The 20,527-nt window shown below is 32.0% G+C and overlaps 1 protein-coding gene across 8 annotated transcripts in view; it reads left to right on the top strand.

The window, feature by feature from the left end:
• Positions 1-20,527, top strand: part of Dmd (dystrophin) — a 2,257,783-nt gene that overhangs the window by 1,017,326 nt on the left and 1,219,930 nt on the right. For all 8 annotated transcript variants that reach the window (XM_085684598.2, XM_085684595.2, XM_087902601.1 and 5 more), the window contains 4 exons: positions 1,922-2,083; positions 15,937-16,047; positions 16,366-16,539; positions 19,676-19,831. In XM_085684598.2, coding sequence (XP_085540724.2) covers positions 1,922-2,083; positions 15,937-16,047; positions 16,366-16,539; positions 19,676-19,831 — 603 coding nt within the window. The remainder of the gene's footprint in view (positions 1-1,921; positions 2,084-15,936; positions 16,048-16,365; positions 16,540-19,675; positions 19,832-20,527) is intronic.

Below are 20,527 nucleotides of genomic sequence, written 5' to 3'. Positions count from 1 at the left end.
CTCTCATTATAACTCATTATGAGCACTGTTATTTGAATCATTATGGAAAGAAACTTGGTTGTTGTTTTGACTGAAATAAAAATAATTATTTTAATTAGAGCACAGGACAAGTCTCACTAATCAATTTTAGAATATTTTTATAGAAATATATTAAAGGTTGATTCATATAATGTTCTATACTATTCTTATACTTTTAATACAAACATAATATAAGGAAGAGTTATTCTGCAAATGTAATATCTTTTAATTAGTGCTTACATTTTAGTTCCTATTTTCATTATAATTCCATTCTTCAGCTACGTGAAATTTTCAGTTTTCCTCATTAAATAAATAAACTTTTATATCATTCATTAACCATGCACAAAGGTGTTGCTCTGGGAACTGACACTCTGTAAAGAACTAGGTAGACAGAATCTCTTATCTTATTTGCACTAAGAATTCAAAGTAAATATATACTCTTAATGGAAAACTACAATGTGGTATATTAATGCAAACTTTAAAATAATAGAGACTGTGAGAATATAAAGAAAATTAGGTTTAGGTTTAATAGATTAATTTAGAAGATCATATTACATATTAATTTAAATTGATCAGTTTAAATATTCCACAACACATACAAATATCAAAATGTTGCATTGTAGATATATAAAGTTTGTTATTAAAAAGGGAGAAGATGAGGGGTGATAATGGGGTTTGTATATAATCATAGGACGTGATCTATTTACATCAAAATATAAATTTGAAGCTCAGACATTTTTATACTGAAGTGTAAATAACAAAAAGGGAATGAACCAACAATGATATTTTCAAAAATTCAAACAGGACATTGGAGTGGTATATAACAGGTCCTAGAAAGTGCCAAGTGTAGGAGCGGTATTCATACAGCCTCCCAGCTCCTTTTCCAGATACCTTTTATGAATTTGTTCTTGAGTATGTTCTACAGTGGCTTTATCAAACAATAGTAACATCTCTTATATATGTTTTTCTTATATATGTATATGTGTGTATTTATTCACATATGTATAATATAAAACCCAGGAACATTTTGAAATCCTAGTGCAAACTTTGAAAAGGAGAATTATCAGTACTACATTATGACAATCAGACCTATGCCTTTATGTTATGGATGGCTTAAGAAATTTACATTTTTTTGCCTTATAGTTTACCTTAGAAGGATTCTTTTAAATGTCACTAGATCCTGGATGGTAGACCTTACAATCTCTTCAACATGCTATTAAGAGTTGAAAGGTGTTAAGTTGGCCTATTCACACTTAATTACAGCTATATTAAGTTTAGTGACTAATTGTTCTACTTTAATAGTGGCATTTTTCAATTGTACAGTTTTCATAATACAAATTGTAAAGAAAACTAGAGAGGGGAAACAACCATACAAAGCAGAGTAAAAACTGAATTCAAAACAAATCCTTAAACATATGGTTATCTCAATTTCTCTTTTCGAAAAGGTGCCGTTTCAGAACAGATTGTATATGTGTCTCGTTGGTGGAAGTGGATTATCTGTCTTGAATTGGATTGTGATGACGGTGACCCTATTCTAAGTAAACCAAATCTCTTGAACTATCTAATAAGATCAGGAGGAGCATTCAGCCTGAGAACGGCAGATTGCAATAACTGAGATGATTCGGCTAATGTTTTCTTCCAGTTTCTCCCTTTGATGTGCAAGATTCTGTGACTTTTTTTTCCTGCAGACACCTCTGATCCTGTGTATTAAGTTGATGTTGTTTGTCTTCTTTTTCTTTATGCGAGCAGAGCTGAATGAGTACCAGAAAGCTACGCAATCAGTCATACAAAAAGGTGATCGTGGAATAGTCTGGTTTCTTTGCTGTCTGTGTGATAGGAATGGCTGGAAATCTCCTAAGAGTTAACATTTCAATAATTTACTTTTACTTCTTCTTCTATTTAGGCTGTGAGGAAACAAAAGTTGCTTGAACAGAGTATCCAGTCTGCCCAGGAGATTGAAAAATCCTTACACTTAATTCAAGAGTCCCTTGAATTCATTGACAAGCAGTTGACAGCTTATATCGCTGACAAGGTGGATGCGGCTCAAATGCCTCAGGAAGCCCAGGTAAGTATAACAAACTGGAAATGAGCATTATTATTATTTTTATATTCTTAATGTTTTTACTCCTATATGATATTGTTGACGTTCATGCATACTTATTATTTAATTAATCATGAAGAGGTTTCCTTTCATTTACTCATTTGTCTATTTTGAAGTAAGAGCTTGTCTATTTTGAAGTAAAGAAATCAATGATATAGTGCTGAGATTTACTTTCCAAAGTTTACTGTACACCAATTTCCAGCAGAGATAATGAAAACTGAGACATCTGATATTTATTGTTCACAAGTGTTTCAGAAATATAAACAACCTTGAGTGGAACCATAACAACATAGCACAGAAATATTTTTTTCTTTTTCTAAACATTAGTTTCAACCATTTGTCTCAAATGCTTATTTTGTATGCTGAGAATTAAAGTTCTAAAATTTGTTTCTGATTTCATATTTATATGCTACAAGTAGCTAATCACACAGAAGAAATAAGTATTCACCCTGTTACTATTAATCACACTGGATGTGTTATGTGCAGAAATTCAGATACACCCATGCTTTCAACCCAAATTATGAATTGCTTTTAATTGCATTCTCTGGAAAATGATATTTAATATAAAAATGAATCCCATATATAGGAAGTAACTAAGTAAATTCCATACCCTAATATATTTTGTATGGTAAGAATTTTAACCAGAAAATATCTGTTTTTGTTTTTCAAGACAGAGTTTCTTTGTGTTACAGCTCTGTCTGTTCTGGAACTCACTCTGTAGACCATACTGGCCTCGAACTCACAAAGATCCTCCTGCCATTGCCTTCTGAGTTCTTTAAGGAAGTGTGCCACCACTGCCCTGCACAAATTTATGTTTTTAAATAACATGTAAATATAAGTATAATCACATATGTATCATTAATTAAAATTCTTAAAGCTGTGCTGTGTATTAGGACAGTAAATAGCTATTGTAAACATCACATATATGTATTATATACATAATAACCAAGTATAATTAATATCTCCATGAAATGATGTATGAGGTATTAAAAAGTGATGGATAATTCCCATAGTTCCTCTTCTACGTATTTATAGAAATTCTAGGAGCATTTTACTTTAAAAGGCAAATAATTGTTTAAAAGTTAGGATTTGTAGTTCTTGGTAATAAATGCTGTTATATTGCATTGCATCACAGTTTGTTGTGACACATACTAGCATTTAGTAGTTTATCACATTGTCCACATTTAAAAAATGAAGTTCCTGAGCATTTGGGGTAGATGATAAGATTTTTTTCATAGTATGGCAAATTTCAGAGGAATGCATTCTTTATGGAATCCACATTATTGCAATAGTCAAATAACAAATTTATTCTGGAGGGAAATTTTGGTGATAAAATCAGACTTGAGACAAGAACAATAAATATTATAATGGAAATAGAGATAATAGCTAGATTATTTTGATATTTGATCACTCCAGTAAGGCAATAAAAGTGTAACCTTATAAAGTCCTAGTCAAGTACTCTAGTATTAATCATCTCTGTGACTATCTAAAAAGCATGCATATTTTTAATAGTGGTCAGAAACTAATAATAAATTGAGCACTTCATGTATATAAACTAAGTGCAAAGTGGAAGTTCTACTTTTTAAAAAAATAGTGGTATATCCTTGGAAGGATGTGTGAATACAGAATGACTGAAGGTTTCTGAATAGAAGGAAATCATTTTAATGGTATAATTTTGAAATTAAAAAATATACACATTAAAATTTATAAAGACTCAGTTTTGAGACTTTTAGACTGAAATCATAAATAACACATTAAAGACAATTATGGACTTAGGTAAAAATGTGAGCTTTTAGAAAAAACTTGATTATTTTGAAAGAACGTGGTATATGATTCTGCTACAGTATTCTATAACATACATATAATAGTTTCTTTGGCGTTCTAAATTATAAAACCTCAGCTCTGAAAACAGACATACTAATATAATGTTATGCAGATTGAACAGTATATACTTAGGAACATATATATATATATATATATATATATATGTTTGTGTGCGTATAAAGTAATATTTTATATGTATATATGATTGTGTTAAATGTTAATATGTTAACTATAGAAGTTTAATAATATTTTCAAGTAACATCTAAGTTAAGTTAATATACACCAAATGAATTTTAAGAAAGACTTTGGAGTTCAGACAAGTTCAAATCAAATTTCCATGGGTTTCTGGTTCCACTTAACCTTTTTAAAATTAATTTATTTATTTTACATCCCTATCACAGTTTTCCCTCTTTCCTCTCCTCAGAGTCCCTCCCTCCTCCTCCTCTCTGACTCCCTTCCCAATTCATTCCTCCTCCCTTTCTCTTCAGAAAATGACAGGCCTCCCATGAACATCAGCAAAATATGGCATATCAACTTGCAGTAACTCTAAGCACCTTCCTTGTATTAAGGCTGGGCAAGGCAACCTAGTATGAGTAGTGGGTCCCAAAAGTCAGCAAGAATCAGTGACAGCACCTGCTCACACTCTCAGGAGGCCCACAAGAAAAGGAAGCTTAACATATAGGCAAAGGGTCAAGGTCAGACCCATGCAGGATCCCTGATTGTCAATTCAATCTCCCTGAGCTCTTACAAGCCCAGGTTAATTGATTCTGTGGGTTTTCTTCTGACGTTATTCACCGTGCTTGCTCCTACAACCATTCCTCCTTCTCTTCAGTAGGATTCCTGGAGATTGGTTGTGGGTCTCTGTATCTGTTTCCATCAGTTTCTGGGTGAAACCTCTCTAATGACAACTGGGCTAGATACTAATCTAAGGAAATAGAAGAATGTCATTAGGCATTATTACATTAACATTTTCTTTCTCTAGTCTTGTTCGGTTCTATCTTCGGTCTCTGAACTACTCAGCTTCTTGGTTCTGAGGCTATAGGCTGTTTCAGGGGCATGCTCATTCTTATGGTGTGTGTCTCAGCCTGGACCAGTCATTGGTTGGCCACTGCTACAATTGGTGCTCCTCCTTCACTCCAGCACATCCTATAGGCACGACAAACAGACAAATTCAAATCAATTTTCCTTGTTTTCCTGGTTCAACTTAACTTTAAAGATATTTCTTGAAACTGAGTCCCCTGTTATGTGTATGACAATATGTAACACTGGAGAATACAAAACATCTACAAACTGTTGAACATTATTTCAGCCCAACCTATCCTTTGCCAATAACTGTAAGTATTTTTTATTCTGTAAAAGAGCTATGAAGTACTAGATTTCCTTGAAGGGTGGCATTTGCTAAAGTCTCAGTTTGAAGCACCTGTTGAAGCCAGAGTTGAAGAGTACAGAAGCAGTCTGTGAAATAAGAATTTAAGCAATGTGAGACACAGAAGCCACTTAGAATGCCAGCAAAATTACATTCTCTGAAGTTTGTATTTGTGGTGGGAATGGATTTGCCTGCTTTATATTGCAGAAAACGACTGAAATATGATTCCTTAAATGCAGGTCATGAGTTTGATAACAATTTCAGAATGAATGGGCTTTGTGTTCCTCAACAAAAATTGCATTCTTGTTTTAATTCATTAATAAGAACCAGAAAAAGAAAAAAAACAAAAACAAAACAACAAACAAGTGCATGCGTAGTATTTCTGTGGTTGTTATTCATTTACTCAAGAGCGGAGATCTTTTGAGAGATGCCGATCCTGGGGATTTGTGAGTGTCTGTCTCCACCGTGTGGTGCACTACTAGTTTTGCTACGAAATAGAAATTTTAAATACATCTTTCCTTTTCTTCAGTTTAAATTGAGAGCCTCATGTATAAAAACCATTGTAACTGTGTGGGAATATATGTTTTGTCACAAACTTCTGACATTTGTGTCTTATTGCACATAAAATTATATATAGGTAAATATATGCCCTTTTTCCACGTTTACATTCAGAAAATGCCTCAATTAATCATTATTTCCACTTATCAATTGTCTAGCATGATTAGAATACAGTAACTTTTACATCTGCCTTTTAGAAGATATGGTCCCTCGCATTTAGTGATGTGCTTTTATAGAAGCAAAGCTTAACCAATTTTAATCATAATAGTATATACTTAAAACAGCATAAGTGGTCCTATATATTTTATTTCAAATAGTAATAATAAAAATCACCATTTGAAATGTTTCAGCTGCCTAGTGCCATATATATTATAAATTGATTCAAATAAAATAAAACACACTGCCTCATTTAGATGCAGAAATGTGTCTTCTAGGTAGTAAAACCCTAGATTTATGGACCATTTAAAAATGCTAAGATTTAAAATGTTAAACCCCTTAAATACTTCTTTGAAGCAATATAGAAATAAAATAATCCATTTGGTCCAGCAGTAGTGCTACACGCCTTTAATCCCAACAGTCAGGAGGCAGAGGCAGGCAGCTATCCCTGAATTCCAGGCCAGCCTAGTGTACAAAGCAAGTTCCAGGACTACCAGGGTTGTTAAAGAGAAAATCCCTGCCTGGAAAAAAAAATTATACAATTGTATTAATGGCAAAAATCACGAGACACAAATGTAACAAATATTTCTTAACTTTCCTTAGTAATAAATGGATGCATTAAGGCTTATGTTTACAAATCAAAGCAGGTAATAAAAAGAATTCAGATATACAAATTGCACCTCAGAACTATGAAGTAAGGATACATTCAGTCAGCAGAAAGTTTAAAAACACTTTTGGGTACTTTGAAATAACCGAGGATAACTTTTTTTTTTTTTTTAGGTTTGATATTTTTGGTTCTCTATATTTCACGTCTCACCAATCTTACAAAGATTTTACTGATAACTGTCTAACGGTTTTAGTTGATGAAGGTCAAAGTGACCCTTTACTTATTGTTGATTATTTTTCTATTTTGGTGGTTCCATCTCTCCTATTGAAAATGGGTGAAAATACTAGAAATAGCTGAGAACCACTCACTACACATAGTTAACACAGGTAGAATGGAATTTGTATGTGTACACTTGAAAATAAATTTAGATTTATTATTTCACTATTTCTAATTCCATATGTGTAATAGATCAACTAACTAGAAGAACTTTTTAAATCAATTTACAGGACATAGGTAGCTATATTTAAATAACTACATGCTTAGAGTGCTTTATGTTATGAACATATCTCAAAGTCCTGCATTCCCTCAAGTAATTCTAATTTTGAAATTATAAAATGTTTAAACAGTCTTTTTTGGGCAAGTGTTAACTTGCTGATGTCACTATGTACCAGTATGAGTTAAGAATAAAGTCACAATTACAGATTGTGGTTTATCAGATTGAGTTTATGATTTCATTAGGGATTTAAATAGACATAAGATGTAAAGAGTCACTTTTTGATTGAGAATTATTTGGAACAGCTTATTTTGGCAGCCTAATTCTTTTATGTATATGCTCACAAAGGGTCATCTTCTTAGAATATATATGAGAAATAACTAATGGTGGGAATATAACTCAGTTGATAAAATACTTGCCTATTAAATCTGTTTTCCTGATTTTAGGTAAATCCAATAACACATACACACCCATACACACACACACACACACACACACACACACACACACACACACTTCCAGATTTGGGTGGACAGGGACAAATGCAAGAACCAAAACAAAGGAAATGAATATAGCAGAGATTTGGGCTGTGGTTAACCAACAAAGTAAATACAAGGGCAGCACTGCATACAGTCTATTTGAGTGTTATACATACAATTGGTAACTTTTCAATTTAAAACGATTATTGGTATTTTGATGTTTTGACTTGAATTTATCTACAGAAGATGCAAGACTAGAATCATATCATCCATCATTTATTGTAGTTAGACAACATGCACAATCATGTCTTCTAAGAAAGTATGATAATGAGGTGTGCAGTTTTCTATTATAAACTTAAATACGTTTTGAAACTTCAATTATTGTGCCGCAATGTGAAACATTTATACAAACTGCACATATAAAAATAAAGCTTTCAGAATCAAATAATCGTTTCAATGAAGGTCTCAGTAGTATTCTGAGTGTTTTGAGGCACGATAGATTTCACCTGTATTGGCATATGTCTTATATGGGGGATATTTTTCCCCAAAATAGCCCCCACAGAAATCGCTAATCTAAAACATACAACAAGACAATAGTAAACACAGAAATTTTTATTTTTCTTTGATTTAATTGCCTGAAAATTCTGTTGCTTTAAATTTGCTTGTGTGCTGTCATTTTCTACCTCTATTCCTTCCTGCAATGTTCACGATATTAAGGTTACCTGGCAGATATTTTATAAGTATTTGGAAAATTCACTGAAATCCACAAGGATTTACTCAATAATTATGTCAAGCATATCCAAGAGAAATGTGCTAGTAATTATAACCTACTCAAAAGCAGAAAAACTTGCCTTGTTGACAGCAAGAAAGCAACAAGAGAAGATAAACATTAGGAATGAGAGCAGGGAGCAATCAGATGGGAAGGTTTACGGCAAGAGAGTGAAGGGAATGAAAGACAATGGGGTAAAAAACAACAAAAATTCATTTTGCAAGTGTAAAAACTGTCAGAAATTAAAAAAGGAAAAGGTTTTGGCTAAATAGCAAGATTAGAAATCCATTTTTAACAATGGAACTTGATAGTATATTTAAGAGATTTAGCAGGTTATTTTTATTTGTAAGGTTAATTGTAAATGAAATATGACTGCAAATGAAGAGAAGAGACCTAAATTTCTAGGGAATAATGAGGTTTCATTTGTCTGTTCAATTTATGAGTTTTGTTTTTACAAATAGAAATAAAAGTCTTCTTTTTCTGATTATTGAATTTTTATAAAATATATTCTGAAATTTTCTCATTTATTTACCCATGGTAACAATTATATTTTTTATATATTCCCTCAGGGTTGAAAAGAAAAAAAATTATTCAGGATTCTTTGAAACATTTTCTGTTTTAATTGTATATTTTTAAAGATGTAATTTCAAAATTACAGTCTATTTTATAAAACTATAAATCCAACAGTGTTACACATCTCAATAAATAATTAGTAATCTGTCCTTGATACCTTTTGTCACATTTCTTTTTCAAATATCTTGTGATATATTTGTTTGTTAGCAGTAATAAATTTCTAAATCATTATTTGACATTTCTTTTATTTTTATGCTTCAGGTAGATACAGTTTAATCATGTTTGCCAATTTATGTTAATTTGATACATGAGAATGATTTGATGAAGTAAAAGTATTATAAAAGGGTATATGCTTGTGTTTGAACAAATTATTTTGTTCTATAGTTTCTCCTATTACTGTGTCATAGTCATTCATTTGCAATTTTTACCAGTTACGGATCTCTGTAATAGTCGTCAATTACTACAAAAAGAATCTTCTTTGATGGCTACAGATATCTGTGGTTATAAAGAAAAGCATTTCCAATAGAGAAAACTTATGTTGGTTTAGGGACATACCAGTATTTACTTCTTTTGGACTTTAATTATCTAGCCATAGGCAACTGACTGCATTTACAATACTTGATATGAAAATTCTCCTTTTGAATGAGTTTTAATTTAAGTCCAAGAAAAAAGTTGATTGCTACCCCCAAGATAAATGTGCCACATTGAAGCATTGTGAACAGCTTGCTGGTCCAGTCAGTGCTGTTGTTCACAGACTTGTAGTTGGGTAGTACGACTACATTTCCCCTGACAAAATTTTTAAGACCTCCCAATCATATGAAAGCCAGTCCTCATAGAAGAGACTTCCATGTCAGTTCCACCTAAATTTCTCCGTGTCCTATATCTGAAGTAGTTGATATCTTCAGCGATATGGCATTACCTTCAGATTCTGGGAGGCAACCAAGAATTTTTATTTGCAGTACCCTATAATGGTGTAGGGAATCTCTTGAACTTCACTGGCCAACAATTTTAGAGGTGTATTTCTCTTTTTTTAAGATTTATTTATTTATTTATTTATTTATTATGTATGCAACATTCTGCCTCCATGTATGCCTGCATGCCAGAAGATGGTGCCAGATATCATTATAGATGGTTGTGAGCCACCATGTGGTTGCTCGGAATTGAACTCAGGACTTCTGGAAGAGCAGCAAATGCTCTTAACCACTGAGCCACATCTCCAGCCCCTCGAGGTGTATTTCATACTTGGTATCAGAGTTTTGCTAGACAGTCTATGGTTCATAAAGTGGATCACTAGCCCTCTGAGTAGTGTAATCTTATTTAGCTGGTACATCTATGTATGCATGCTTATGTGCGCATGTGCATGTGTACACACACATAACATATATTTAAACATCTCATCTTTTGTAATGAAGTGATATATTAGTTACTTTTTTGTTGTCACGATAACATGCCAATATAACTTATAAGGGAGTTATTTTGGATTGTGGTAACATACTGTTAGAGTCCATGATGGTGGACAAAACATGGCAACAGGCAGCAGGCTTGATGGCAGGGAAAGGGAGGTGATTTCTTAAACTAAACACACAAAGTAACTAGAAAAGTCTGCAAATAATGCTGACTTTTTAAATCAGAAAGACCATCCTCAGAGGCACACTTCTTTTAGCAAGGATATGCCACCTAGGCCTTTCAAATAGTGCCACCAAATGGGGCTCAAGTATTTAAATATCCAAGACTATGTCAGACACTTCTTACTCAAGTCACCCCCATACAGTAATGAAATGTGTTTGATGTTATTTGAATTTTTTAAAAATGCTAGTGCTTTTGAAATTTCCATGCGATTTTAGAAGTGGCTTAAATTTAGTATATACATTTGTTAACTTACTGTTTCTATTGGAGTTTTAAAAAATGTAGTCAGGATGACAATTTTACAAGATTTGTTGTTTACTTTTCTCAAACATGTAATAGGTACTAAGGTCGAAAGAGAGTTCAAGTTGTATAACCTTCAGAAGTTTTTTAAAAATTCATAAATTTCTTTCAAAGTATGGAAATTATTCTTGAATAAGAATTTACTCTTCCATCCTTAATATCATTTCTTTTTGTCCTGGCCATAATATTAAAAATGTTTTTTTTATTTTTGATAATTTAAATAGTAAATTTATATACTGCTTAAAATTTGATATAAATGTATTATTCAAGCAATTATTATGTTTCAAAATAACATTTCTTAAAATTTTAAATATTTTTAAGTGCCATGGCCGAAGAAGAATATTTTGTTAAGGTATAATGTAAAAGGTAAGTATAAAATGTGTACAAATTATTACTTAAATTTAAGAAATATTTAATTAATTTAAAAATGTACTACCTGATCCTTCATATGCTATGATGGCAGATGGACATTACATTTCTGTTTATATATTAGTAAGTTTAAATTGTTTCTGTTGCTTATAAATCATGAAAATGATATAACTTATCTGAAAATATGTAAAATCAGTTATCAGAAGATTTTTTATGCTTTTAGTATGATATTCTCCTTCTAATATGAATATTTGATTCATATTCAGTAATATAAATAATTGATCTTTTGTGTTATTATAAAGTACTCCCATTTGCTATGAATTAAAAAAGCATTAACCTTTACCAAATAATGAAGTTCTCTTATCTTGTCTTCAAGCTCTGATAATCTTTTTTCTTCATACACCACTTTATTAGTGAGGTTTTTCTAATGGGCTTTATATTTGACTTGTTGGGTTTCTCATTTCCACCGTCAAGTTACAGGCTTCCCTTAAGTTCTTAATTATTTATTCCATTTTACTTTAATATCTTGGATTTACTTTCTTATTGAATTTTGTATTTTGTCTGTGCGTATGTGTGTGTTTTCTCAGAGTATGTTTGTGTCTGTGGTATTCGTAGATAATTATCACCGTTCTTCTAAGTCTTTCTCTTTGGGGCCGTTTTTATGGGATTCATAATATTTGGAAGAGTCATGGAGTCAGCTTCTTTGTATTGTTTTTGTTTCTGCATGAAAATTTTAGTAGCTGATGTAATTTGTTGGCTGAGGCCTTTTTGTTTACTCTTTCCCTAAGCAAGTCATCTTTCTGCTTTAAGTGGATATATCTGTATACTCAAGAGTTGACCAAGTAATAATGCAATTTTATTACATTTTTTTTCTAGAACTGATCATTGTTCTATCCCTTTTGTTTCTCTGAGAGTTCATTAAGATCTTCCAAGGGTCACCATACCCCAAAATTATGCCCTCCTCTTCACACTATGGTATAAATCATTGCACCCAGAAAACTTATCCTGGATTATTACCAATGACCAATTACTATGAATATTGCTAGTTGAATAATTTTTGTAATTATTATAATTGTTAAAGATTTTGATTAACATATATTTGTTCTATGTAACAAGATAATTTAATGTAACTATCCATTTGGCTTCCCATGAAAGGATGCCATTTTTAAATGGCTTGATAATATTTACTTGTGTACATTTATTACATATACCATAATTTGTTTATACAGTCATATCTCTATGGACAAATAGACTAAATTCATATCTTAGGTACTGTGAATATTGTCACAATAAATATGAATACCAAGCTATTTCTTTTGTATTCAGAGTTTAATAATTTCAGTAGTACACTTGCTAGTATGGCAATTATATTAAAAATTAAATAGAGAAAACTTTGAAGAGCCTCTGTATCGTCACTTATAGTAGTAATATTAAGTTACATTGCTGCCAACAGAATATGAGTTCTTTTTTCTCTGCATACTTACCAGTACTTGTTTAATTTTTTCAAATAATAGTAATTCAGGTTGGGCAAGATGATACCTAATTTTACTGTGATTTGTGTTGTCATAATGGTTAATTGCTACTTATATTTAATTTTTGATAAATGTCTTTTCACATGACTAAGACTTTTTAGTGGTTCCTTAGTCTTTGTTTCATGTTTAGTTCCTTTCTTATTCTGAACATCAACACTGTTCACAAAGTCAGAAGAATTCTTGACAGATCCTCTCACATTCCTTAGGCTGTCTCTTCAGTCTGTTGATTGTTTCCTTCCCTGGGTAAAAACTTTTTAGGCTTTTGTAATCCCATTTATCGCTTTTTGCTTTCATTTTATGTGCTTTTTATGTTCATGTCTTATCAAGTTGAAAGAAGAAGAAAACGTAGTGCCTACAGGAGTGTGTTGAAGTGCTTGCCTGGTTTTCTTCTAGTAGTTTCAGATTTCCAGGTCTTTTCATTAGGACTTACTTAATTTGAGCTCTTTTCTTTTTAAGTTTGGGTAAAAACAAGTGTCAAGTTTCATTTTTTTTTCACATACTATTAGGTTCAAAAAAAACTTCATTTACAAAATAATGACAGTCATTTATGTTGATCACTTTCTCCCCGTATGATCCTTAAAATACTGAGCAAAATATTTTAAAAGAAGTTTTATTTAGGCTTACAGGCAGTGAAGTTTTCATCTATGGTCTCTCTGGCTTCATTATTCTTTCCCTGAGGAGGATTTAATAAATAGAGTTGGGATCTTATGGAGAAGAAGGCAGTCTTTTCATGAGGGGCAGCAGAGCATGAACAAATGTCAACACCAGTAGGCTTTCTCCTTTTCACCTCTGTATTTTATTCACAATTGAAGCTAAAGGGATTGATGGAGTACATAGTTAGGGCAGGTTTTTCACCCTTAGTTAATCTTAGTTAATCTCCAGAAGCATCTTTACAGACATACCCTGATGTGTAGTTCACTAATCTACTAGGCAGTTCTTAGCTCAATCAATTTTGGCAATCTCACCATCATACTGTTCATTTAGAACAGGATAATATTTAAATCTTGATTGCTGCTCATAGTTTAGTTAAATTATACCAAATTTATTTTCCTAAAACTAGAATTGCTCTTAGTTATATTACACTAGTCTATGTAAAATAGCTATAATTAAATGTAATTAACTAAATTGAAATAAAACTAAAGAAAACATTTTGTTGTTATATATCAGGAATGTATCGTAGGTGATAAATTTAAACGTAAAATTCATTTTTAAAGAAACTAAAACTCATGGTGTTGGTAACAGCAATTTATTGTAACTTCTAGTGGCTTTGTGGACTAAAAATGTTCAGTTGGTGTTTTTTTTTCTTAGCATCTCTAATAAAATTATTGTAGGTATGGAACTGATAATTTAGTGACCTGAGTGCTCATTTGGACTTACTCACATGAAGCTATCTGCAGACAGCTTGTCTAGGATGATTTATTGAAAGCACGTTCTGTGATCTCTCTGTATGGTTTAAAGTTCATTGAGCATGAGATGATTTTAAGAGAGAATATCCGAACAATGAACATCCCCCAAAGATAACAAGTAGAAAATAGTGACCTCATTGTGAACATTCACTACAGCAGACAGATTAGATTTTGTGCTCTTTTCTTTTGCTCAAGGCGGTCAGATGACCAGACCAAAATTCAAAAAGAAATGTCTAACAAGATGTAGAAATCATTGAAAATACTGTTTGCTTATCTAAAGTTCAAGAATCAATAGCTTTAGGAACTTATTATCTCAGACAAAGTAATTCCAGTAAAAACACTTAGTTTTCTTTTTGTTTGTTTCTGAATTGTTTGAACTCTTATAGCTGGTGGCATGCTTTTGGAGGGTTGTGGCACCATTTGTTACCTAGCTGGCAAAAATAGGACACTAAGTATAACCCCCTGGAATCTTGGGAATCCTCTGTGCTAGTCTAAACCCCTTAAAATCTTCTAGTCTTTACTACGTGATCAAGCAAATGCTACCCCAAGCTTCTATGTTAAAGATGAAGTTATCTTAGCTGCTGTAACTTGCCCATCAGAATGGACTGTTTCTTCTAAGCCTATGAGACAAAATAAGGCACCACTATCTCAAATTGTTTCTTTAAGACATTTGGTTACAGCAATAAGAATAGTAACTAATACAGTCTGCTTATTTTAGATCAGTAGTTTTTAGGAAATTCAGTTGAAAAATGTCAAAGAATGAGGGAAAAACATCATTAGTAAGAAGCATGGTTTCCCAATAGAAATCTCATATTTTTTCACCTCTATCATGACTAGAATACTTATATATTTTGACATTTTTATATTTGGCCAAATTTGAGTATACATTCAAGAATAAGATTTAATCAACCCTACATGTGGGATATAAACCTACATTCTCTATTGAAACTTGTATCTAAAGGATTTTTAAAATAATCTCAATTTGGAGTAAAATATTTCTTTATCATTTGGGAAAGTTTTAAAACATTCTTTGTCAGGGAGTAGCCTTGACCTAAATACCACTTGCCAGGGCGGGAGTATGGGGGATCGGAAATAGAAGTAAAGAGTAGGGAGATTCCTTTACAAATAATAAACCAGAAACCATAGAATAATATCAGGTGGGAGTTACAATGAATACAGAAACCACCCTAACTTTTAACTTTCCATATGCTTTATACCCAATACAAAAGGGGGAGAAGGTAACAAAAGACTTCATTAACATGATGCAAAGAACAACTTGAACATTAATTGATTTAATGATTTTAGACATCAAGTCATTAGCATTTTGTTGTTTAGGTAGTGAAGCTACCCTAGATCAAGAATCCTGAACTCCCCAGGTACTGCTGCTACTCCCCAGGTAACCTTATATTACAAAAAAAGGAGCAGAAGTATACTTGGCTTGCAATCCTGACCATCTGTCAGGATGGAATGGATCTACCTTTATGAGCCATCTTAATGTCAAAAAAAACCAAGTAACTATATCTTGAGTCAGGATGTGTAGCTACACTTCTTGTCAACCATTTTAAGTTACCTTAAAACTCGCTGACCAGGTGGAAATAGGCTCACATTTTTGGGCCTCCACAGTTCTTGTCAGTTTTGAGGAATGTGTGCTGTTAGTGATAGTTCAAGAATATTTCTAAATTACATGTTCTTGGAAAGGGAGTTGCCTTTTGCAATTGCTTGAAGTGCATTCTGGCTAATAGTGTTGTCTTTCCAACAGAAAATCCAATCGGATTTGACAAGTCATGAAATCAGTTTAGAGGAAATGAAGAAACACAACCAGGGGAAGGATGCCGCTCAAAGAGTTCTTTCACAAATTGATATTGCACAGGTATATTTTGTTGTATAAGCTAGGGAATTTGGTTTATATATTAGACAACTTTCCTATCAGAAAATTGAAAACTATACTATGTTGTCTAGCAATATAATATTTAAAAAGTAATGCATACAGTTTAAAGAAAAATTACATATGACAACTTAGTATTATATTTATGAAGAGTAATAAATTCCCCAACCCCATGTTCTTTGTGTTAGAAAATGACAAGTTTCCATTTATTTTTAAAAAGTTTTTATTTAGGTAAAACGTCAGAAAAAGGTAACAAAATATAACTGGTGGGTAAATGATTATTGACTTACATTGCTGTTGCAGAAAAAATTGCAGGATGTCTCCATGAAATTTCGATTATTCCAAAAACCAGCCAATTTTGAACAGCGTCTAGAGGAAAGTAAGATGATTTTAGATGAAGTCAAGATGCACCTGCCTGCGCTGGAGACAAAGAGTGTTGAGCAGGAAGTAGTACAGTCCCAACTAAGTCACTGTGTGGTATGTATTCCTACTGGCAACTATCCAGCTGAATTTTCACTTTGCTATATTAGAAGAATTTGATAATCCTTTGTAACTATGTATTTCTTACAAATGTAATAATTTTAGTAACTAGGTTTCATATTTAAAAACTGGCAATATATTAAGATATAGGCGTTCTTATAGAAATAATAGTCATTTGATATCATTTAAGGAGTGTGTTTTTGAATCAATAATTTTGTTAGTATCAGCACAGAATAAAAAAGAGTCCTATTTGTATAAGTTTTCTTCTGACATATTATTGAACTGAAATAAAGAAGGGAAATATATTAATCTAGAAACAGGAACTGTAGCACTAACTGCAATAGTTATAAACACTCTAGAAATAATGCTTTGGCGTAAGGGTAATTATATACAGTAGCCATCTTTATTCTCAAAATTACAGATTACCTGAGAGGATTTAAAAACAAACAACTGTGAAGGACACAGAAGATTTCATTCTAGGACTCCAAATCCTAATATATTTTCATATAATAGCAGTGCTGAATAGACACTTAAATGTCACCAAATCACAATTAAAAAAGAAGGAAAGATACAACCTATAGCATAAATCTATATACCCTTTGTTAAATCTCATACTATCATATGCCATCAGTCTTTAAAATTTATTAGTCACATAACCCCTTTGGTAACAAAAAATGTTCATCTAGTGTTCTGAGATTTAAGTTTTGGTTTTATTATCTACTTGATACTATAAATAAAAATATGATGCCATTATAAATACATTAGTTGTATCTATATCAATGTGTAATGTCTTCCAATTTAGCAAGTACATTCAAATAAATGTGTGCCTTTGTGATTAAAATGAAATTATTTTACTTGATAATATCATCAATCATTTGAATGCTTTCTAATGGAATAATTGTATTAAGTAGTTTCAGCAACCACAATAATATTTGATTATAATGTTGTGCATTGATTTGCTGATAATAGACAGATATATACAAATAGGCATGTATACAAAGAGTCTACTTTAAATTTTTCAAAAAGTAATAAATAAAAATGTCCCAAATATACTTTACTTACATTTGCAGTGGAAAAAATTTTCATTCTCTTCTAGCAGGATCTAGCCTTGTAAAATTTATCTGCCAGTTAATGAGCTCAGACGACCATAACTACATTTGTACAAAGAAAATAGCACAACATTAGCTTTGTCTGTGTCTAGTTCTGGTTTAAATGCTAAATGTGATGTTAAGATGTTTTTTGTAAAAAAATTCTTATTTCACAGATTTTATATTCTCTCTTTTTTAAATATAATTTCTAATGATATATACTATAGCTATATATTTGTTCTAAAAACTATTTTTGTTGTTATTTTGTTGTGGTGGTAGTTAATATTGTTTTATGAGGTCTCACTATGTAGATAAGTAGGCATTGAAGTCATGAATCCTCCAGTCTCCACTTCCCAGGTGCTCATTTTAAAAGCATGTAATTACTTGATAAGACTTTTTTTTTCTAAAATAAAGGTATTCTTAACATGAGAGACAAAGAAAAGGAGCCAATTTCATTCCTTGGTTGTATATAGTATCTTTGCTGATTAAATCGAGCGAGCTCATCATTAAACCAACCCTCTTCACAATGATAAAACAAAAATCCCTTTGTCCAAGTTCAGGTAGGGAATCACTAAGAATTATCAGTGTATAAATATTATACATTCTACATTACTATAACTATGTCCTAGCATAAAAATGAATGATTTCTGTTTGAAAAAAAGTGCAGATTTTTTCCTATACATTATGAAATATAAATTAAGTGAAAACTGAGAAGCTTCAAATGGATTCGTAATTATTGATAAAGAAATATCACTATAAGTAATCAACAATGTATTACTAGCAAAGCAGATTATGCATGTGGCCATAGTTAATCTGGTAAATTGTTAAGCCTTTAACGTTTGTTCTTGCACATTGATTTACACCTAAAAAGAGAAAACAAGAAAGAATTGTTTTAATCCCTGGGACAACCCACCTTCTAGTGAGATTTTTTCATAGTAAAAATACAAAATATTATTTTTTAATTTTTTAAAAAATTTCTTGTACATTCCATAAATAGTTCTTTCCCCACCCACCCCTGCCTCCCCAAGTCCATCCCTCATCCTCTCTTCCCAAAGACTAAGGGCTCCCATGGGGCTGAAGAGGTTGCTCAGCTGCTAAAGGCTAGGCTCACAACCAAAAATTATAATTTTGATTAAACATGGATCAATTTAATAAAGAAATATGCTAGTCATTATACACATAGACATATATGCACACAAACATATGTGCCTGTAGATATGTATTCATAATCACATATAAATTCATATATTTCTCATAAAATTAGTAAAAAAATTATAGCACTAAAGTGGCATTGACAATATATTGATAATTTCAGCTGCCTCTGAGAATTATAATACTTGCTTCATAAGGTTTTGTAATGCTAAACTACCTGTGTAAAGGAATATATATGTGGCTGAAGTTCTGATCTACACGAAGAAATAATATATTTCTACTGCTATATGTTGTTATTAGTATCAATATAATGAACTTGTATTTTCAATTAAAATATTTAAAATTAATTCATTTCTTTCTTTATGAAACTTTATACATGGAAACAGTGATCTAGATATTCAGGTATTTTATCCTACCTAAATGTAAGCACCATGAGAACAACAGTGTAGATTTTTTTTTTTTACTTTTCCTTTATTGATATTGCAAAAACGCAACTACTTTCTAGTGGATTGCAGGCACTCAATATACCAGATAAGTAAGTAAATTCATTCATGTAAACTTATGGCTAGAACTGAATAAAAAGTTAAAGTATAAATCCTGTAACATTTGGAAAAAATATCTATGAACTTAGATTGAACAAATAAATAGAAATGGTCCATTTAATTTATAAGACTAACTGCAAATTATGCACATATATTTATATAATCTCAACTATCAAAGTTAACCAAGCAGAAGATACAAAATTATATAGCAGCTGCCACAATATGCACTTCATTTAGATTATGAATGCAAAAGGGCAATTAAAATGAAGTATATTCCATTTACCTGTTTTAATAATATAATGTACCATGATTTTTGAATGGTATTTATGTTTGGTTTTGGTTTTAACACAGAACTTGTATAAAAGCCTGAGTGAAGTGAAGTCTGAAGTGGAAATGGTAATTAAAACAGGACGTCAAATTGTGCAGAAAAAGCAGACAGAAAACCCGAAAGAGCTTGATGAAAGAGTAACAGCTTTGAAATTGCATTATAATGAACTGGGTGCAAAGGTGAGTGCCTACTTAGACCAAATTCACATTTTATAATATTTACTGTATATTGTTAAACAACATGCAAGGACAAAATATACAACACCAGAATCCCTTATTGTGCATCTCTGTCTCATTTGAGTGTTTGCAAAGAAAATCGATATCAAGATACAGTTAGTCACAGACCATGCTTCACAGTTGTCACCGAATGCAGAAGGCCTAGGTCAGTCTCATGCATGCTCCCTAGATGTCGGTCCAGAGTCTGTAAATTCCTACAAGCTTAGGTCAGCTGTGTTTGGGACCACTAACAGTGGGACCAGCACCTGTTTCAGATGCATAAGCTGGTTCTTTGGAATCTATTTCCTATGGTGGGATGCCTCTGCCAGCCTTGATAAGGGCCAGGAGCTTGGCCCTGCATCAACTTGATATGCTGTGCTTTGTTGACTCTCTTGGGAGGCCTTACCCCTTCTGAATGGAGAGGAAGGAGGAGTGGATTGAAGGGGTGGTAGAAGGGATTATATCGCAGAACTGGAAGAGAGGAGGGAGTGGAAACTACAGTTGGTATGTAAAGTAAGTAAATGAATAAACTTAAAAATATGCAAATAATCTCTGTCCATATAAATTGAAAAGAATAGAAAGTTCAAGGAGGTGTTTATTGGTAAATCAGATAGTTATAAAAGGGTTTTCTTATTCTGAAGTCTTTCTGTTTTAAGTGGA

The sequence above is a fragment of the Myodes glareolus genome, chromosome X (genome assembly GCF_982192425.1).
Source record: "Myodes glareolus chromosome X, mMyoGla1.1, whole genome shotgun sequence".
Lineage (NCBI taxonomy): Eukaryota > Metazoa > Chordata > Mammalia > Rodentia > Cricetidae > Myodes > Myodes glareolus.
This window is presented reverse-complemented; position numbering and strand designations above follow the sequence as displayed.